At 44.4% G+C, this 19,102-nt stretch overlaps 1 protein-coding gene across 1 annotated transcript; it reads left to right on the plus strand.

Annotated features, from left to right (window-relative positions):
- Nucleotides 1-216: 216 nt before the first annotated feature.
- On the plus strand, nt 217-17,060 carry ZNF598 (zinc finger protein 598). The gene is made up of 12 exons (XM_032197739.1): nt 217-432; nt 3,067-3,179; nt 4,597-4,726; nt 6,881-7,092; nt 7,666-7,883; nt 8,485-8,602; nt 9,656-9,837; nt 11,059-11,131; nt 11,786-12,549; nt 13,412-13,547; nt 14,335-14,479; nt 14,743-17,060. The coding sequence occupies exons 1-12, from the start codon at nt 217-219 to the stop codon at nt 15,088-15,090; spliced, it is 2,655 nt and encodes an 884-aa protein (XP_032053630.1). The 3' UTR covers nt 15,091-17,060.
- The last annotated feature ends 2,042 nt before the right edge of the window (nt 17,061-19,102 follow it).

Consider the following 19,102-nt stretch of genomic DNA (forward strand, 5'->3'; position numbering starts at 1 on the left):
GCTGGCGGAAGCGCGTGACGTCGAGGGGGCGTGGCCCCGCGGGCCTCCCAAGTCGGGTAATGGGCGGGTGGAGGAGAGGCGGGCGCTCCTCTCTCTATGGTCGTCCTCCGGGCAGAGCGTCGCGCGGCGTGGCGGCGCTCTAGGCCTCGTCTCGGTGGTGCAGGAGGCGGTTGCTAGGCGGAGCGGGGCCTAGGCCGCGGCGGGGTCGGCGCCGCCATGGCGGCCTCGGGGCCGGGCCCGGCTTCTTCGGCTTCGGCTTCGTGCTCGGGCTCGGGCTGCGGCGCGGAGGGGCCGTGCGTGCTGTGCTGCGGGGAGCTCGACGTGGTGGCGCTGGGCCGCTGCGACCACCCCATCTGCTACCGCTGCTCCGTGCGGATGCGGGCGCTGTGCGGCGTGCGGTACTGCGCCGTGTGCCGCGAGGAGCTGCGCCAGGTCCGCACCGCCGCCGGGCCCAGGGCACGGGGCTGAGGGCTCGGGGCCGGCCCCTGCCCCCAGCCGGGGTTATGGGGGCTTAAGGGGGGAGCTCCGGGCTTGCCCCGCGCCCTGCCGGCCTGTGCCGTTCCCCTGCGGGTGCTGCCGGGCTGGGCCCTGCTGTGGGTGGGGTGCGCCGTGAGCTGTGTTCCCCCCCCCACCCCGTGCCGCTTCTGCTTCCCCGGGGAGGGGTCGCGGTACGGGGACCCCCGGTAGGGGTCTGGGGAAGCGGCCCTGAGCTTTTGGGGGGTGCGGCGGGGGGGCTGGTGCCAGCAGGGATCGGGGGAGGAAACTTTGTTTGGGGGCGTTGGCAGGAGCAAGTGCTCGGGTTTGGACTGATGTGAAGGAAGAAAAGGTTTTAGGAGAAGAGAAATGAAAGCTTTTAAAAGAAAAGAATTGTTACTAGCGTTGTGTCGCTTAGGAAATGGAGTAAAATAAGTCTACCAGGGGAGCTCTTCCTCTCCCCTGTGGCAAAAGGGGGCACCCCTCTTCCCCCTGCTAATTCTGGGTACTTCGGCTGCTTCTTGTGTTGTTCAAATAGTTTGGAGGGGCTGAAGATCTTAAGCTGCACGCTCAAGATCCTCAGATTTCGTGGAGGCCGGACATGTTGATGTGTTGTTTTTTTTTTAAGCTGGCATGAGTAGCCTCTGTATGGAGAAAGATAAGAGATTTAAAAAGTGATTTTTGTCTCTGACAGCAGCTCTGGGGAGCTGCTGCTCTGCCTCTGCTGTATTAGGAAGAAGCCAACTGTGGTGTTGCTCTTGTGCCTTAATGCTGCTTGTCTTAGGGTCACAGATGGCCTGTTAACCATGAGATCTTCCCAGGTTTGTAATAATCGCTGTTATGCGGCCTGAACTTTGGTGCAGTAAGCCATCTTTTTCTCTCATTTGTTACCTGTTAAAAGCCGTCCTTCTATTAGAGTTGCCCAAGAGGTCCTTCCTAATGACTGGGCTCTTTTTCCCCTCATCTTTAAGCACAGCTGTAATGCTGCTGTGTGTGTGCACCCGTCTGCCCTAAGAAAAGAAAAAAGATTCTGGGGGGCACGAACCACATCAAGACTGTCCTTAAATGAACTGTTTGTATAAGTAGGATGTAAAGCAGGGGCTCTTCATTTGCGTGGTGTGTGTGGAATTAGAAGAGGCAAGGGCAGCTCCACCAGACCTCAGCTGGTGCTGTGCTGATCAGTGTAGGTTGGGCTGGTAAGGGACGCATCCAAAGGAAATGGAAACAGCTCCAAAGATGGCTGGCACCAGGGAACACATGGAGGGGAAAGCAGGATATACTCGTTATGGTAATGTGTGCTCTCAGTGGTGCCTAATTGCTGTGCTAGGAAGGATTACTTGACCTGGAAAGCAACCCTGACATGTACTTGGATCAGGCATGGAGGATCAGTCGGTGTGTTTACTTCATGTTACGTTGAACTCCTGTGATAAAATCTGCTTTTCTTGACCCATTCCTCTATTCCAAAATGCGCTTCAGGATGAGGTGAAATGGAGAGCTATAGAACTTTACTGAAACTATTTTTTTAAATAGCTGAAGTTAGGCATTTATCCAACAAACTTAGACTTGTGTTCTCTTTATTTTAAGCTTGGTATTCCAGAGAGGTGTGTGTGTGCCTGTGTATATATAAAAAGCACTTTGGTTAACTTAATAGTAGCCTGGCTGTAAAGAAAGCTTTAAACAAGAACACGCACACAGCTTGCTCCGAGGTATTTCAGCACAAGAGGGATAGAGGAGTGACTTAACACGACTGAACTGCACGTGTAGTATCGAAAGGAATGCTTTTATGAAGGCTGCAGGTATTTCCAGAGTTATTGTATTCACTGTGACGACTCAGGACGATTAGCATATTTGTGTCTTAGCCTTCCTGAGCTGCTGCAGGTAATTCCAGCCGGTAATTCCATCAATATTGCTGCCCCAGCAGCAATTCCCAAAGTGGGGGTGTGCTGTAGCACACTGAGGGCACGAGACTTCTCAGGAAGGACACAGCACTGTGGGTGGCTGAGCTGTGCTGCCCAGGGTGCAGGGCGGTCACTGGGAGCAGCCCGGTTCCCTTAGAAGGGGGACAAATACTTTGGGAAGGGAGGCAGCATTCCATTTCTCACCTTCCTGGTGAGAAAGGAAAGAAGCAGCCGAAGTTCCCTTGTCAGACTCTGAGTACCATCATTTCTCACTAAGTCTGGGTGATCTCCTGCCAGGAGGCAGCTGAGTGCAGGGCTCTGGACAGACACTCGCTGCAGAATGGGTTGAATTGCTGGCAGATGTTTACTCTCAGCATGGTTGTGGTAGCAAAGCATCATAAAAGAGTTTCCTAATCCAGTTCAAAATCCAAAGACCAGGCTAGTCCCACCCTCCTCTGCCTGGTGCTCCTGCTGGAGGCTGATAAGCAGCTGTCACGCTGCTTTGCTGACAGTCGTGGGGACAGCAGCTGGTGGTGACAAGCAGCTGGGCCTGGCACAGCTCGGGGCGTGTTGTCCAAGCCTTAGGCGACAATGAGATCCCTGACAAAGTTTGTGCTGAGGAGCTGCTCTGTAATCCTGAATGCCGTGCAGCCCACGTGTTCTCTGTCTGATTCCTGCGTTGTGTTGCCTGTAGGTTGTCTTCGGACGGAAGCTCACGTCCTTCTCAACGATAGCACTTAGCCAGCTGCAGCATGAGAAGAAGTATGACATTTATTTTATGGATGCAGAGGTTTATGCGCTGTACAGGTAAGCACCGGAATTCCTTTCTGTAACGTGTCCCTAAAACACATATTCTTATCTGCCTTACGTGGCCGGAAACGCGTGCGTTAACAGCAGTGTGGTTTTGGTTTATGGAAATGGTGGCTGCTGTGCTGCCTGTGTTAGTCAACCCGCAGTGCAGGAGCCTTTGGTGGGATGAGGAGCTGGAGCGGCACGGTTGGCATGAGCTCTCAATGCCATGGTCGTCAAAGAGAGCAGCTCCTCAAGCCCTGGGGCGCTGGATTTACAGAAGCATAGTACAGGAGTGTTGCTCTGTCAAGAAAAGTTGCTTTTTGCTTCTTTACCAACAGCAAACTTGCTGGAAGGCTTTTAATTCCTTGTATGGCCTGTAAATTAGTAAAGGCAAAATTACTATGGTAATGTTATTTATTCCTGCGTTGCGTAAGGACTACTCACAATCATTTGTATGCTACATCAGATGAAAAGAAGAGCATCCTCTTCTTCCTGCAAAGGTGTTCGTTTTCAATGGGAGAGAAAAAGGGTGAAGTAAAAAACAAAACAAAAAACAAACAAACAAAAAAACAGGGTAAAAATGTGGCATCAGCATCGTGTTCTAAAAATACTTCTCATAGCATGTTTATTAGGAAGCTTTAAGTTTAGTTAAGACCACTTAAAAGGAAAGATGAGCAAAAACAGGTGAAACCATGTAGGCAGTGGTACCTTTTTCTTGGAGAGTCACGTGTTTTATCTAATCAAACCTGACTGGGGCTAAAAATGTAGCCTTGCTGGTAAGTTTATAATTTTGTGTGACTTCCAATTTATGGAATTGGGCAATGGGCTTTAGCAAGCAGAAGCAGTTGGAAACATTCTGATTAATTATACGCCAGCTCTGGGAATTGCTTTTGATGATCTGATTGCTGGAGAGCTGCTGAGATTGTCATTCTGGGGGCAGAAATCAAGTGTGCGTGAGTGGGGTCTCCTGCTGAGGCCAGTGCTCTGCCTTCAGCTCTGGTTGGGAAGCATTGGAGTTACTTCTTTTCTTCCTTTTCTATTACAGTTTTTTTTTATGCCCCCCATCATATACTTTGGTTTCTGCAGTAGAAAGCGTAATTAAACTGGGTGTGAACCTTGCATGCATCAGCTGAACCTTCAGTAAGCTGGGGGTTGTTGCACGGACATGTTCTAGTACACTAGCAGTGCACCACTGGCACGTGGATTTCTTAGACAGCAACTGTTCAGCTCCTTTCTTACAGTAATTCGGTTCTGTCCTGTTCCTGACAGATGACAAAGTATTCTTGGAGTAAGCAGGACGCTAACCTCATTGCAAGTTGCTGGGGGAGCTATAAAAATGCAGAATTCTGCTACTGACAGAACATTTGGTTTTGATAAAGGTAGCGGGTTGCTGAGAGGGATAATATTTAGTAAATCTTTCTTTGTCCCTTAGGAAGTTGCTGCAGCATGAGTGCTTCTTGTGTCCGGATCTGAAGCCGTTCAACACGTTTGCAGATCTGGAACAGCACATGAGAAAGCAGCATGAACTCTTCTGTTGCAAGCTCTGTGTTAAACACTTAAAGGTGAGCTCGTTCTGTGTCCTGACGTGGGAAGGAGGGCTGAGTCCTTACATGACCTGCAACAATACCTGGGGAGGTGGGAAGAAGGGGGTGGCTGAACAGCACCAATTTGCTTTTTAAATTTCTTCTGTCTGCCTGCAGCTAGGTCAGTTGCTTCATTTCAACTCTGTGTTCTTTCATAAACTGATTAATGAAAGAGGCCTGAAGGTTCTGAATGGATTATGTTTTAAATTAAACCCAACCACGTTAATAACCTTCTGAGGTTAGCTCCTCCCCCACAGTGTGTAAAAAACAAACCCTAACTGCCTGATAGGAAGTTAAGCCTGAGCTGTAGGCACTACAGCTGTAACTAGAGATTTGATATCTGTTAAGGCTTGTGATGACTTTACAAACTGTAACTGAGAAAGTGTTGGTGCCAGTTCAGAAGGCAGAATGTATCAGGGCCGGATGGATTTCTCTCTGACACCAGAGACATCATAGCATTTACAGTTGACTCATGTACAGGATGAGAGTCCATCTTGCTGGTTTAATGAACTATAATTATATTTCATTATCTTGTTTATTTGTTCAGAGCAAATTTCCTGTATCGTGTTGTTTTGATTGGAAAATGAAATTTAACTGTTGTCTGCAATTGAGGTCCATCGTATTTGATGTACACACGAACAAAATGACTGAGGCTGTTTTAAAATGTGTTTTACAACCTGGTAAAGATAAAGCAGTTACTGGAAAGCTGAGTTGTCTGCCTGTTCTGGGTCTTAAAGCTACACATCTTATTATCACCATCACTGTCCTTTTTGCTTAACCTACCCAAATTTCCCATAGAACAGCTGTTGTTATGCCAGTCAGGCAAAGCTTTTTTCAGTCTGAAAGTCAGAATTCCACCTTTTCCACCTTTCCCTGGAGCTGGTGTGTTTTCCTGTGTCTGAATAGCATGTCAGACAAAATCAGCAGCTGCTGTTAAATGAGTGCTGGGACTGCTAACCTCTGTGCCTAATAGTCGTCAGCATTGTGTGCTGCTGCAGGAGGGAATTTAATTCATGAGCAGGTTTTGTTAGAACTCGGTACACATGGTTTTGTACGTGTGTTTGTTTTCTCTGAAACCAATAGAGTGTCAGCTTAGAGAAATGCATTTATATGGTGGTGTCACAGCTGGTTTATGCCAGTTGAACTGTAGGTTATTGCCAAAAGGGGCAAGATCCAGAACTGGTCAGGGCTGGGATGAATGAATACCAATGCATCTTTTTTGCAGGGTTAGCTTTCACTGAACTAATTTGATTCTCTTTTCTGTGGTTGTGCAATCAATAGCCCTAATTCAAGGGAGGTGAGTTGGAGAGGCCAACGCAACTTCTTTTGGTTGCAGTGTCCTTTGAACTCTGGTTAAGAGGTGTTTCCACCGTCAGCCTAAGCAGCCATCACTAAAGCTTGTTTATCATCATCTCTCCCAAAGACGTCACAAACTATAGTAGAATTTGTTGGCTTTTAATTTCAGAATACTGCAAGCACATTTTTATTTCAGAGGAAGACTCCATATGGGCTGCAAAGAAGTTCTTAAACTCATAGAAGCTTCGGTCAATCAACCCTAGCTAAGCCAAGTGAGCCTTTTCCTGGAATAAGTCGTGCCTCCTTGTTGAGGAGGCAAGAAATAAAGGATATTCTGTTCTCAAGGGTGTATTGATCTTTTTGGCATCTTCAGAACCCTTTCTACTAAAATAGCTTTTGTTAAAAGGGACAGAAGACAGCAGAATTTGTACACTGAACTGTATCATCTGTATGTAGCTATATTGGGGTAGTTGCTGTCTGAGGAGCATTAAACAGGCCACTTCTCTTCCACTTTTTTGTTTGAGTTAGTGTGCAAAATACTGTACTTTCATAAAAAAGTAGGCTTTTTTTTCCAATAGAGGTTTAAAAGTTTGTTACGTTATGTTAATGCACACACTTGTGAAAGGAAAAGTGAGTTAGATCTGTTTCCAGTGTTTGAGGTGAGTGAAATACAAATGAGATGTAATTTCATTCAGTCTCTTGAATTTTGGTTCCTATTCACTGAAACTTTTAGGTGTCTGTCAAATTGCATCTTTCTAAAGCAAATTTTTGACTCCTGCAAGTGAGTAAGTTGTGTGGAGCCTAGCTCATTCAATTTTTTTTTGTGTATTTCTTCAGATTTTTACGTACGAACGGAAATGGTATACTCGTAAGGACCTTGCTCGCCATCGAATCCATGGAGATCCAGATGACACCTCTCATCGTGGGCATCCCCTGTGTAAATTCTGTGACGAGCGTTATTTGGATAATGATGAGTTACTGAAACATCTAAGACGAGATCATTATTTTTGTCACTTCTGTGACTCTGATGGTGCTCAGGAATACTACAGGTTTGTGAAAGTTTAATTTCTCTTTCTGTAGCTTAAATTTTTAGAGAAGTTGTTTCGATCTGCTTTGAACTCTTGTAAGAGGAGTGCTTGAAGACAGAGGGCAAGAAAGTGTGAGCAGATTGGCTGTAGGCTTTCATGTTCCTTAAACCAATAGCTGCAGAAACTACTTTCTGTCTATTTGTGCTTTAAAGTTGTCCTCATCAATGTTAATGTTGGGTGTTAAGTTACATTTTGGAGTGTGACAGGCAGGTGTCTGCAGCAGTGTAGTGTGTTAACTCCAATACTCCAACATTTAAGTGCAAAGCAGATAAAGTCAATTTTCTTTTATGAAACACGTGCCTTGCATACAGTTTGGTGTGACAAGTATCCAGTAGTTTCAGGCTAATGTCTGGGATTGTGCATTAAGGTGTATGTGTAGACTGCACAGAAATGGTTTCAGTTGGAAAACTTGCCTGGAGATAAAGACAAGCCTAGGCAGATGGTTCTTCTTTGAAAGATGGAGTGAAGAATAAACATATACCATTAGTAAAATGTGTTGGGAAAGTTGCAGCTCAGCCTCTTCTCTCTTTCCAGCGATTATGAATACCTTCGTGAACACTTCCGCGAAAAGCACTTCCTTTGCGAAGAGGGGCGGTGCAGTACAGAACAGTTTACCCACGCTTTCCGCACAGAAATAGATTATAAAGCGCACAAAACAGCCTGCCACAGCAAGAACAGGGCCGAGGCCAGGCAGAACCGGCAGATAGACCTCCAGTTTACCTATGCTCCTAGGCACCAGAGGAGGACGGAAGGTAAGCATGGCAGGGTCCTGAGCAACCTCACGTAATTTCAGAGTCTGCTCTGCTGTGAGCAAGGAGATGGAGCAGATGACCACCAGAGGTCTTTCCCTTCCTAAATTACTCTGATTATTTTTCCTCCATGTGCGGATTCAGTGATGATAAATAATTTTAGCGAAGCTAAACTTCTCCAACGAGTAATTACACAAATTGCTTATATTACAGTTAATATGAAATAGTGATGAACAAGGAGCATGAGACCAGAGGAACATATCCATTTTAGTGTGCTGAGATTGAGATACATACTTTTATTTCATTTAGAGAAATCTGCATAAAAATGAGACTACTCAAAACTCACACTGCAGGTTTAAATATGTGGAATCTATATATTGCAAAATATATTTCAGTCATAGAATCATTTAGGTTGGAAAAGACTCTTAAGATCAAGTGCAACCATTAATGTAGCAGTCCTGGAGGCTACATACTACTTAATCATCAGAAGGAAATCAAGATAGGTTTATTTGTACGAGTGTATTTTTTGCTCCTTTTCAGGCATAGTGTGATGCCCAGATTAGAGAAATAACTTTAAGAATGATCAACCCTCCCTCCTATTCAGGTGTTATCGGTGGAGAGGACTATGAGGAAGTGGACAGGTACAACAGGCAAGGAAGGTCAGGCAGATTGGGTGGCCGAGGAAGTCAGCAAAACAGAAGAGGCAGCTGGAGGTATAAGAGGTGAGTGGCAAAACATTTTGTGGATTTTATTGCTGCTTGATGCTGTTTCTTACTTAGTTATTAAGAGGCTTTTGGTAGACCAGCAGGAAGGAAGTGGGTACGAAATTTGGAAGCTTTCATAGTGAATCCTTAGTTGAAAGCAAAACTAATTTTCAGTCTAAGCCTGCATGCTGACCAGGTGTTTGATGAAAGTGTAGCTGTTTTGTGTGAAGTTTAAGCGTTCTGGACTTGCCAAAGAAAATGAACACTGTAATCTTCAGTGTGTGGGTTAACTAATATCAGAGTCCTAAATTAATTTCAGCAACTGTTTTTGTGCCAACTTTTAAAATAGGCTTTTCTGAAGTGATGAGTCTTTGCAGGTTTAATGGACTTTTTGGTCTGGGTAATCATGAAGTTCATGTTCTAAGGACCATGCTTTTCATTGAACAAACAGATCTCTGTGTGGCCAGACTGAATGCTTTGGAAAAAGAAGAGGGTTAAGTATTGAAATGAAAGTTTGCATTTATATGTCTATTCATTCACACAAGACCTGAGTGCTTTATACATACTGCACATCTATTTTTCTTCTTTTTCTCCCTGGAAAGTCAGCTGGTTCATTACTGGTAATTTCACCAGGGGAAAAAGTCCATCTCTAAACACTTTATGTGTTGGTGTCGCATGTGGATTGTGCATGTGTTGAGAGTTCATGACAAGCCATGTTTCAAAGAATTACTTTGGCCTACAAATAAGACGTTCATACATCTGAAAATGTGAGAGAGGTGTCCCCATGCATCTTTGGTACTGTCTCTCCCAGTTCACTCCAGTTGGTTTCTCCTGTCCTGGGTTGTTATCACCATGTAGAACTTGCAAATCCAGGGGTTAAATGTTGCCCATCTTGCCAGCTGGTGTCAGGGTGTATCCGAGCAGTGGGTTTGTTTCAGCCTTCTCAGCAGGTGGCAGCACAAGGCCAGGGACTGTCAACAGACCTGACACCAGAGAGGTGAGAGCTGGAGTGAGACAAATGTGCTCAGTAATCCTTGCTGTTTGACCGAGAAAATCTGCCCTGTCCTGTAGGGAAGAAGAAGACAGAGATGTTGCAGCGGCAGTCAGGGCATCTGTAGCAGCAAAACGTCAGGAGGAAAAAAAACGGGTAGAAGACAAAGAGGACAGCAGCAGTAGAGGTAAAAAGGAGGACCTGAGGGATTCAGAAGGATCCAGCTCCAAACGCGTGCCAAAGTTGTCAAATGAAACTCCAGGTTAGTGCTGAACATGTTCTGCAGCTGCAGGGAGGCATGATGGTTTGGGAGATTGGGCTGGCAAAAGTGTGAATTGCCATGCACTGTTCTCAAAAGCTGGGGGATACGGGGACAGCTGTGCAGAATCTTAATCTAACAACTGTTTGCATTGAAATGTGACTGAGCGGGCTGGGGTTCTTGCAGCAGGTTACACTTGAAATGGAGCAGGGTATAAATACCAAACACAATCAACATACAACAGTATATATGGTGCTCTATCCACAACTATCATCTCAGGCTGATGTTTCCTACTCTAGTGTGCAAAAACTGATTTATTGAGGTGCTTAAGCTCAGTGTTCCCTTTTTTGGGAAAAAGTTGCTCCTAGTAAAAGTCTGTAACTGGTCAAATCAAACTTTTAATTGTTATGAATAAGGTTTAGGGGCAAATAAAGACGGTGCTGTTGTTTTGATATTGCTGTTGCTTTAGATCCCTTTTTCACTGCCTTATTGCTCCTACAACAGGATTCCCCCTTAGTTTATATGCTTTCATAATGAGCTGAGTGCTGCTGAAAGCTCTGGTTGGTTAATGGGTACAGCTCAGCTGGGGATGGGAGGCAAGGTTATCTCCTCCTGCTGCTAGCCCAGCTTTTGCTGCGTGTGTCAAAGCTGTTACCAATCTGTCCTTGAACTGCTGCAGTCCACAGCACTGCATTTTAAGGCAAATACAAGTTGGAAGTGATTTATGTTTCAATGTAAAATAACTGCCCGGGAGCTGATTGCTGAGCAGTCTGGGCACCTGTGCAGCAGAGGTGTGAGGAAAGCTCAGAGGAGCAGCTTTCCAAATGAAGCATCAGCATACTCAGAGTCCTAACCCTGTGCGGGCAGTTGAGTGCTAGCCTCAGGGAGAAGTGTGGAGCAGGCAGCTGGGGGCACTGACATCTTAGTCTCTACAGGATATCCTCACAGGTATCTTACCAGCCAATGTTTTGCTCATAATAAGTATCATGAATTGTCCGCATGCTAAAGCCAGTACCTGGTGACATAATGGTGAATGTGGTTAATTGAAGGAAATAGTGATGCATGGGCCTAAAATTTCCTTTTTGGAATGTCAGTTAATGACCTCATCAGCTGCTGAAAATGAAACTTGTTAATACTGCTGTCATGTTCAGTGATAGCTTCCCTCTGAAATGAATGGATTTCAGTTGAAATATTTCTTTGCTCTTTTTGTCAAAACTCCAAAAGAAGCAGCTGCTAATGGTGCTTTAAGCCAAGATGACTTTCCAGCAATTGGTTCAGCAGTGGGACCTCTACAAGGGTAAGTTTGTTCAAGGCTGCAGTGTTGAGAGCTGATGTAGAAACTTACACGGGTTCTGTTTCTGTAGAAAATGATTTTACAGATCACTTAGGCTTCAAGTGCTTCCCTTCCCCAGTTCCTCTTCTGCTTCAGACTGTTTCTGTCTTGGTCGCCTGCATGAACAGCAGAGGCTGTTGCTTCAGTTCATGGCTTGATTTTTTTTTTTTTTGTTAGTGCTGCAATTGCAGGGAAGTTCTCAGTATTAATTCCAGACACTTCTTTAATTCAGTAGCTTATCTTGAGGGAGCCATATGCTATGGGTTTTAAAATTCATCCTCTCCTTAAATGGGTGGTAATTCAAATAGAATCTCTGCAGGATGTGGCAGCCAGAATGCACCTCTGAATGTTGTGTGAATGGCCTGCTGGTCAGGGTAAGGTGTACTAAGACAGTACTGATAACACAGCAAGGCTGGCGTGACTGCTTTGAGGAGGCTCGTTCCAGGCATGGTTTATAAGCCTGAGGGTAGTTACATTCTGTTAAATTATGCCTGCTGTACCACCCTAAGTGATAAGTTTGAGGAAGACTGCAGTCAGGTATGGAGCTTGTTCTGCCTGGTGGAGTCCTGCTGCCTCTGCCCTGCTGGTGTAACTATGTGTGCTTGTCCTTTCTCACAGCTCTGCCCAGCTAGCAGCGGTTAAGCTTAAAGAAGAAGATTTCCCAAGCTTGTCATCCTCTGCAGCACCTACGATCTCTTCTGGGATGTCTTTGACATACACAGCAACTGCAAAGAAAACAGCTTTTCAAGAGGAGGATTTTCCAGCTCTCGTGTCAAAAATGAGGCCTAACAGTAAAACAGTAACTAACATCACGTCTGCGTGGAACAATGGTTCCAGTAAAAACGTGGTCAAAGCCATTGGCAGCCCGTGTGTAAATCAGATAGCCAAGAAAACATCCTCCTTGAATAGCACTAAAGGAAGTAAGAAGAGCAATAAACTCTGTCAGTCAGATGATGAAGACAGTGGTAGTGGCTTGACAACGCAGGAGATCAGAAACACACCAACAATGTTTGATGTCTCATCCTTGCTGGCAGCTTCTACCTCACAAACTTTTACAAAAGTGAGCAAGAAAAAGAGGATGGGGGTTGAGAAGCAGAGACCATCATCCCCACACCAGTTTCAGGAGACAGCGTTTCCCAAATCATCTGTTGAAAAGCTGCCAGAAGCAGAGCAGACACCAAACACATCCTCTGCTCTTCACGCCCCTGACAGATCCACAACTGTCATGAATGGTCATTCGGAAAAATCATTAGCAATCTGTAGTACACCCAAAGAGCCCCCTGGCCTTAAAAAGCCCACAGTGACTAACCAATGCCCTTTACCTCAGGAAGACTTCCCAGCACTTGGGAGCTCAGGATCAGCTCGAATGCCACCACCACCAGGTAAGCACTACGGGGCACAGTCAGCTTTGCTTGGCTGTAGCTTGGAGAAACGTGGCTGAAATTAAAAGGCAGCCTGGGAAACACAGACAGTCCTGAATGTCCTCTGTAAAACAAGTCTGATGCAGGTGTCTGTATTTTGGGGGGGCCTGACAGACGAGCAGCCAGTCTTTACATGTCACTGTCTTTCTAATGAGCACAGAAGTGTGTCTGGAAGCTCCCATGGACAAAGGAAGTCCCTTTTTAGCTGTGATCTGTACCTGCTGATACTTTTCAGTTGGCTTCCTTGGTCAATTGTTCTGCATTCACAGCGATGCAATGCCCTTATTTTTAGTGGTGCCATAATCCTGTAAAACTGGAGCAGCGTAGCAACAAATGTGACCTGCAGTGGTTTTAATGAAAGTGGCACCGCATTAGGAGATGACTTGCATAGCTGCTTTGTTCTGTGCTGCTCTGTGGATAATTGTAGGTGAAGTACACTAGAACATGCGATGCCTAGTTCTGTTGTGGCTTCTGGAGCGATTTCCATTTGTTTTAATAACGTGTTTTACCATCAGGAGTTTGAGTGGGGTTGGGTTTGTGTTTTTTTTGATTAGTGCCTTGTGAAAAATTAACTCAATAGTTTAGTACTCTGTAGAGTAACATCAGCCACTCTGAAGTGCTTCTTGACCTGACTGTAGGGGCAATGGATCTCCACCTCTTTAATTTCTTTAGGTTTATTCTGATATAGTGGCATGTACTGTTGACTTGTAACTTCCTGGTGCTTCTGAGAGTACATCAGACCATTGGTGTTAATTACAGATGGTGGTATGTGGGTGCCACAGATATGTGCTCTAATTGCCTGCCCATTTCTGCTTTCGTTTAGGCTTTAACACTGTGGTGCTATTAAAGAGTCCTCCTCCACCTCCAGGACTGTCCGTGCCTGTTAGTAAACCCCCTCCAGGTTTTGCTGTTATTCCAGCCACCAATATCTCTGAACCCGTCACTACATCTTTGAAAGAGTAAGTAAAAGTCCTTTGAGTTAGAGTTACTTCACACGTTGTGTCTCAGGTATGTCATAGAGCCTTCAGATGAAGCATGAAATATTCTGAGGGGGTTATTGTAAGCAGGTGCTGCACCAGAGACCAGCCACGTAATGATTCTGCTGTGGAGTCCCACGGCCAGTCAGGAGACTCCTGTGAAAACAGGGACAAGCATTGCTTGGATGCAAGTCTGAGGAAATGAAAACGTGTGGATTGGTAGCACAGCCTTCTATTTTCTAAATTTGTTTGGACACAGTTCTACAACAGCTACAACATATTTCTTTAATCTTTCAGTTGATTGTCTGACTCCTAGAAGCAAGGTGCTGCAGATTGCTTTTCTTGACAACCCCTAAATGCCTGCCTTCATTGCTCGGATCTTTCTAGTAGCTGGTCTCTGGCTGAGCCCTTCTGGGCTAGAGAGCTGAGATTATAAAAAATTGGGAAGGGAAAAATTTTTGGAAGTTTAATACAGATGTCTGTATTAATCCATTCTGCTTTATTCATGCCATGGTCTGTTGTCATGCCTTTTCAGTGAACCTTTCTTACAAAATCACTAGTCAAGGCTACGTTAAATTAGAATTTCATGTGTTCTGTCTAGGTAAAGCTGGAATCTGATGCAGTAATCCCACAGGATTACTCCCGCTGCATTACTGCAGGAGGGAATGCATCCTATAGAAAAGAATAGCCAGATAATGTATATCTTTTTTATAACATGAAGCAGTATCAAATTCCTTCTTTCTTTTATTTTTCCCTCCCCCAAATGCAGGCCAAAATCTTGTCATGGGTCATACTTGATACCTGAGAACTTTCAGCAAAGGAACATTCAGCTAATACAATCCATTAAAGAATTTCTCCAAAGCGATGAGTCCAAGTTCAATAAGTTTAAAACTCATTCTGGGCAATTCAGACAGGTGAGTGGGCAAGAACCTTCCCGTTCCTGAAGTCTTCCTCTCTGTTCAGTTCATACTGTGCGTCTGTCACTATTTGGTATTGGTGAGTGGACTGCACAGGTTTTCTTTTCCTCTGCTCCACTGTAGCTCTTTTGTAGTGCTAAGGTAGCAAAAAAAAGCAGTGAGGATGATGTGGCCTGGGAAAAAGTGAGTTCATTTTTAGGTGAATAGGACTTTTTTTCCTTTTTAAATTTCTAACCATTCCAATTTTCTTTTCACTGAAGGGGCTGATTTCTGCAGCACAGTATTACAAAAGTTGCCGAGAACTGCTTGGGGATAATTTCAAGAAAATTTTTAATGAGTTGTTGGTGTTGTTGCCGGACACAGTTAAGCAACAAGAACTGCTTTCTGCTCACAATGATTTCAGAATCAAAGAAAAGCAAAGTTCAAACAAATCCAAAAAGAACAAAAAGCACGTTTGGCAAACGGACTCCAACTCTGATCTTGACTGCTGCATCTGCCCAACATGTAAGCAAGTACTAACTCAGCAGGACATTGTCACCCATAAAGCTTTGCATATTGAGGATGAGGAGTTCCCTTCTTTACAAGCAATCAGTAGAATTATAAGTTAGCTTTCCTGAAGACCAATAAAAGAGTTTGTCTATGAATATGCACTTTTTGGAATGAGGTTTGACAGTGTAGTGTGGCTGAGAGCCACTGCCAGCTGAGTACTCATATGCAGGTAACTGTTAGAGAGCCCTCTCAGTGCTGTTCATAAATAATGTGCAAAGGGATCACTGGACTGCACCGTAGCTAATTAACATCCAAAGTTTGAGCTTCCAAAATGCCTGAGTAGAATTAGGGCAAAATCGCAGGGTGGGCAGGTGGGGGCCACCTTTCTCCTGTAATGCAATAGCTGAGAAAATGCTTTCTGATCTGACGACTGACAGGGGACACAATAGTGGAATATGCATCTGGTTTGGGTTTTTTCTTTCTTTTGTGGGGGGTGGGGGGAGATCTTGAATCACTGAAATGAATGGAAGCAGCAGTGGCTTCCCGTATACTCTGATTTGTGTGCTATTTCTGTGACCATGGAAATCAAAGTAGTCAGGGGTGCAAAGATGCTGAAAAGGAAAAGATCCTACTAAAAGGAAAAGATCCTACTCACCAGTGAATGAGACCGTTTCAGTTGTGTGTCTATAAATATTGGGCTGCAGCAAAGAATATTCCTGTTTGAAAACTGAGTTAATTCTACTACTTGAAGAATTGGACTGATCAGTGTGATGAGTTGAACCTGAGGTTTGAAGTTGCCTCTGACCTTTTATGTAACATGTTCTTTAAAGAAACTTATTTTGTAGCACTGCATGTAGAATCATAATGTTAAAGCTTTACTTCCTGTAAAGCACACTTCACAGTAATTTTATTTAATGACTGCCATGTTTCTAATTTCTTGGATGTATTAATGGTGGTAGTTCCAAGCAACAGCGTGTTGGGACATTAAATGCTGCTGATCACTGACCATGTTTATCTGCAGTGCCTTTAAGTGCATTTATCTGTTTACAGTGGTCTACACTAACAAGGATAATTTGTTCAGACTGTATGGAGTGTTTACATCCTGTACCTCCCTTGGTGATATCGGTCTGCAGTAGCTTTGCTTCTGTTGCTTGCCATCTATAAATTCCACCTCTAGGAAATGGGAGTTGAATCTTTGCATCGTTTGAAGCGACTCCTCCAGCAGCAGCTCTGATGCGATGGAGTGATGAGACCTCCCTGCAGAGCACTTTCACGGCTATAATAAGTGTCTGATTCTTGCCCATCCTTGCAGACCAGGTTTAGTTATTTTAACATGTTGAAGTTAATTTATGTAATTTTTAAGTGATAAAATACTGCTTTTATATAAGCATTTATATGAACACGAGCTCAGACTATTACTAAAGAGCTAGTCCTGGCTACAGAAATTTTTTCTTGCCTTATACTTATTTTTTGCTTGCTGTCAGGCTGCAAAGTGCTTTTGGTTTCTTTTCCAAATAATTAAGGCTGTTTTGAATACCTAAGCGTGTTGTATTCAGCACAGGGGCCAGACTGCATGCCCTGAAGTGGGGAGGGGAGGATTTGGCTGCATGGCTGTTTATAAAATGCATGAATATATTGCAAGTAGTAATGCTTCCATGTTCCTGCTTCGAGTCGGGTTCCTCTCGAGCAGAGCCGGGCCTGATGCCCGTGACACTACCACGACCCACGACAGACCTGACTGTGCTGGCACTTGGGTGCTTCACTTTCGATGCCACCTGCCTGTGCCACATCCAGTCAGCAATGGATCTACAACGTCAACTTTTTTTTTCCCCCTGTATGTTCCTTTGGTTTGTAAACTTCAGAGGAAACGAAATGCATATACTCTCCAGGAGTTTTTATGTCTTCCCTTTATTTTCAGTTAATTTCTTCTGTATTAGCAGATCCGTAGTTCCTGCCTGGCAGGTTGAGAACTCGAAGTGCTGCTGTAAGTTTCCTCGAGGCGATTGATCTCTGATCTATCTCTGAACTGATGCAGTTCCCTTGTTCCCTGTGCTCACCTGGTTAAATAAAGTGTTACCAAATTTTTTCAGGCCGCTTCTTTTCATTTTAAACTCTTTATTGAAAATAAGTTGCAGTTGGTACACAGACACTGAAAATACATAATCACACATTATTCTCTCAAAAGATATTTTTTTATATATTTATATATATACAAAAGTTGTAAACATTTTTAACTTATTTTCATACACAGTCCACTTTATACTACAATGCACGTAAGATTAGTGACAACTGCAACTCTTTGAAGCGGTCTGCTTATACGGAGGTATCTGCAAAAAACTGAAATCTGCAAACCACATTTGGTATCAGTTTGTTATTAAAACTTGTAAAGAATCTGAGGTTTAAATGCATATTGCAACAAAATACAGGCAGCTGAACTTGGGTTTCAAGTCGATACAGTGAAGGTCTTTTCTGAGCCTCACTGGTGGCGGGGAGGGTCTTCTGACACACAGCTTCAAAATGCAATCTAGGAAAGTACTATGAATAAAACAGAGTGGAGCTACATCCATCTGCTGCACTTTAGGAAAACAAGGCGGAAAGGAAGTCTGCAAATATATACAGTAGCTTTTATAGAGAGAAATACTGATTCCACATAAGTAATGATGTGATTTTACTAATGAATAGACAATGACTGCAGTTGGTTTAATTCTGTTTAAATGATCTCATAGCTGCAGCAGGCAGAACAAAGAAAGAGCCAGCCATATGTGCTTGGAGGGGACAGTGCTGGCTGGGGAGAGAGATGGGTACTGATACCCCAGTAAAGAATGGCTGGGTGATGGAAAAAATGCAGTAACTGTTACTGTTGTAGTATGAACTAATTCCCAGTGCTGTTGTGTAGCTACCTGCAATTTGCCTGACAGGAAACTCATCTTACAAAGTGCCTTGGCAAAACAGCAAGTAAAATCCAACTGCTCACAGACGTGACTTAAACTGTATGAGATTTAGAAGCATGCGGTTGGGGGGAGATGTTTTTGCTAAGTATCAGTTAAGCAAAGCTTCCATCTTCCTAGGAATAGCTTAAAATGTTGGGAACAATTTCCAATTAACATCTTTCTTTCATATACTCTTAATGTGCTTAAACTATAAGTTCATAAAAACAAAAAACCCCTCACGATGTGTTTAACTTCAGCAATGAGAAATATCTGTGTTGTCACAACAGAACCTCCTGGAGCAAGATGACCTTGTAGAATAAATCTCCAGGAAAGCTACAGGATTGTTCAGATTCTCTTCTTTACACCCAAATTCAATGCTAACACTATGTAGAAGCTTTTGGCACGCTAGCCCGAGAGCAGCACAGTCCTGCCCTCTGCAAGCTTGAGTTAGCTGCTGGGCTTCTGGAGATCTCTAGAACAGAGAATATATTAAACAGCTTGCAGGAACAGCATGAGGGTAGCAGCTGGCATGGCACGAATTCACAGCAAAATTCAGGCATGCTTTTAAGACTTGGTGTGGATAGATACGAGGAAAGCAGCTACTGTCTACCACAGTGAATCCACAGGGAGAAAAAGCAGGTGAAAGAAGTGTGAAGACTGATGTTAAGAATACTCAAACCTCGAGGAAGATACTATAGGCGTTACACCGAGGGATCTAGCAATTCTCTAACCATGAGCCCATAAGGTTATATTTAGTTACGGTCCGTACCTGCACACACTGGTCTGCCTGACAAGTCACTGACACTATAACGGTACCACTAACACAGCGAACGGCTAGCGGGGACACTGCGGGGTCTCACAGAGAGCTTGGAAACAGGATTTGGTACCACTGGTAATGCACCAACATTGTCCAGGGTAAGGGCCGGTGCCTCACGCTTCCTTTAATTAAGCATGTTTTAATTCAGCAGGGCCGTGTGGGCTCCCCTGCTGTCACTGGGGGACAGGGAGTTACACAGGAGTTCATCAACAGTCTTGCCAACAAAACAGAACATGTTTTTGCTTTCAAGGTGGGTGAATGCTGTTTCCAAGGCATGTGTGTCTTAGGTGTTGCAGTGCCACATTAATTACATTTTTTCCCATCCTGTCTGGCTGACGCAGCCTGAGGGGCGACTGTTCGGGAGTGAACTCATCGCTGTTGCCT

Source organism: Aythya fuligula, chromosome 15, assembly GCF_009819795.1.
Source record: "Aythya fuligula isolate bAytFul2 chromosome 15, bAytFul2.pri, whole genome shotgun sequence".
Lineage (NCBI taxonomy): Eukaryota > Metazoa > Chordata > Aves > Anseriformes > Anatidae > Aythya > Aythya fuligula.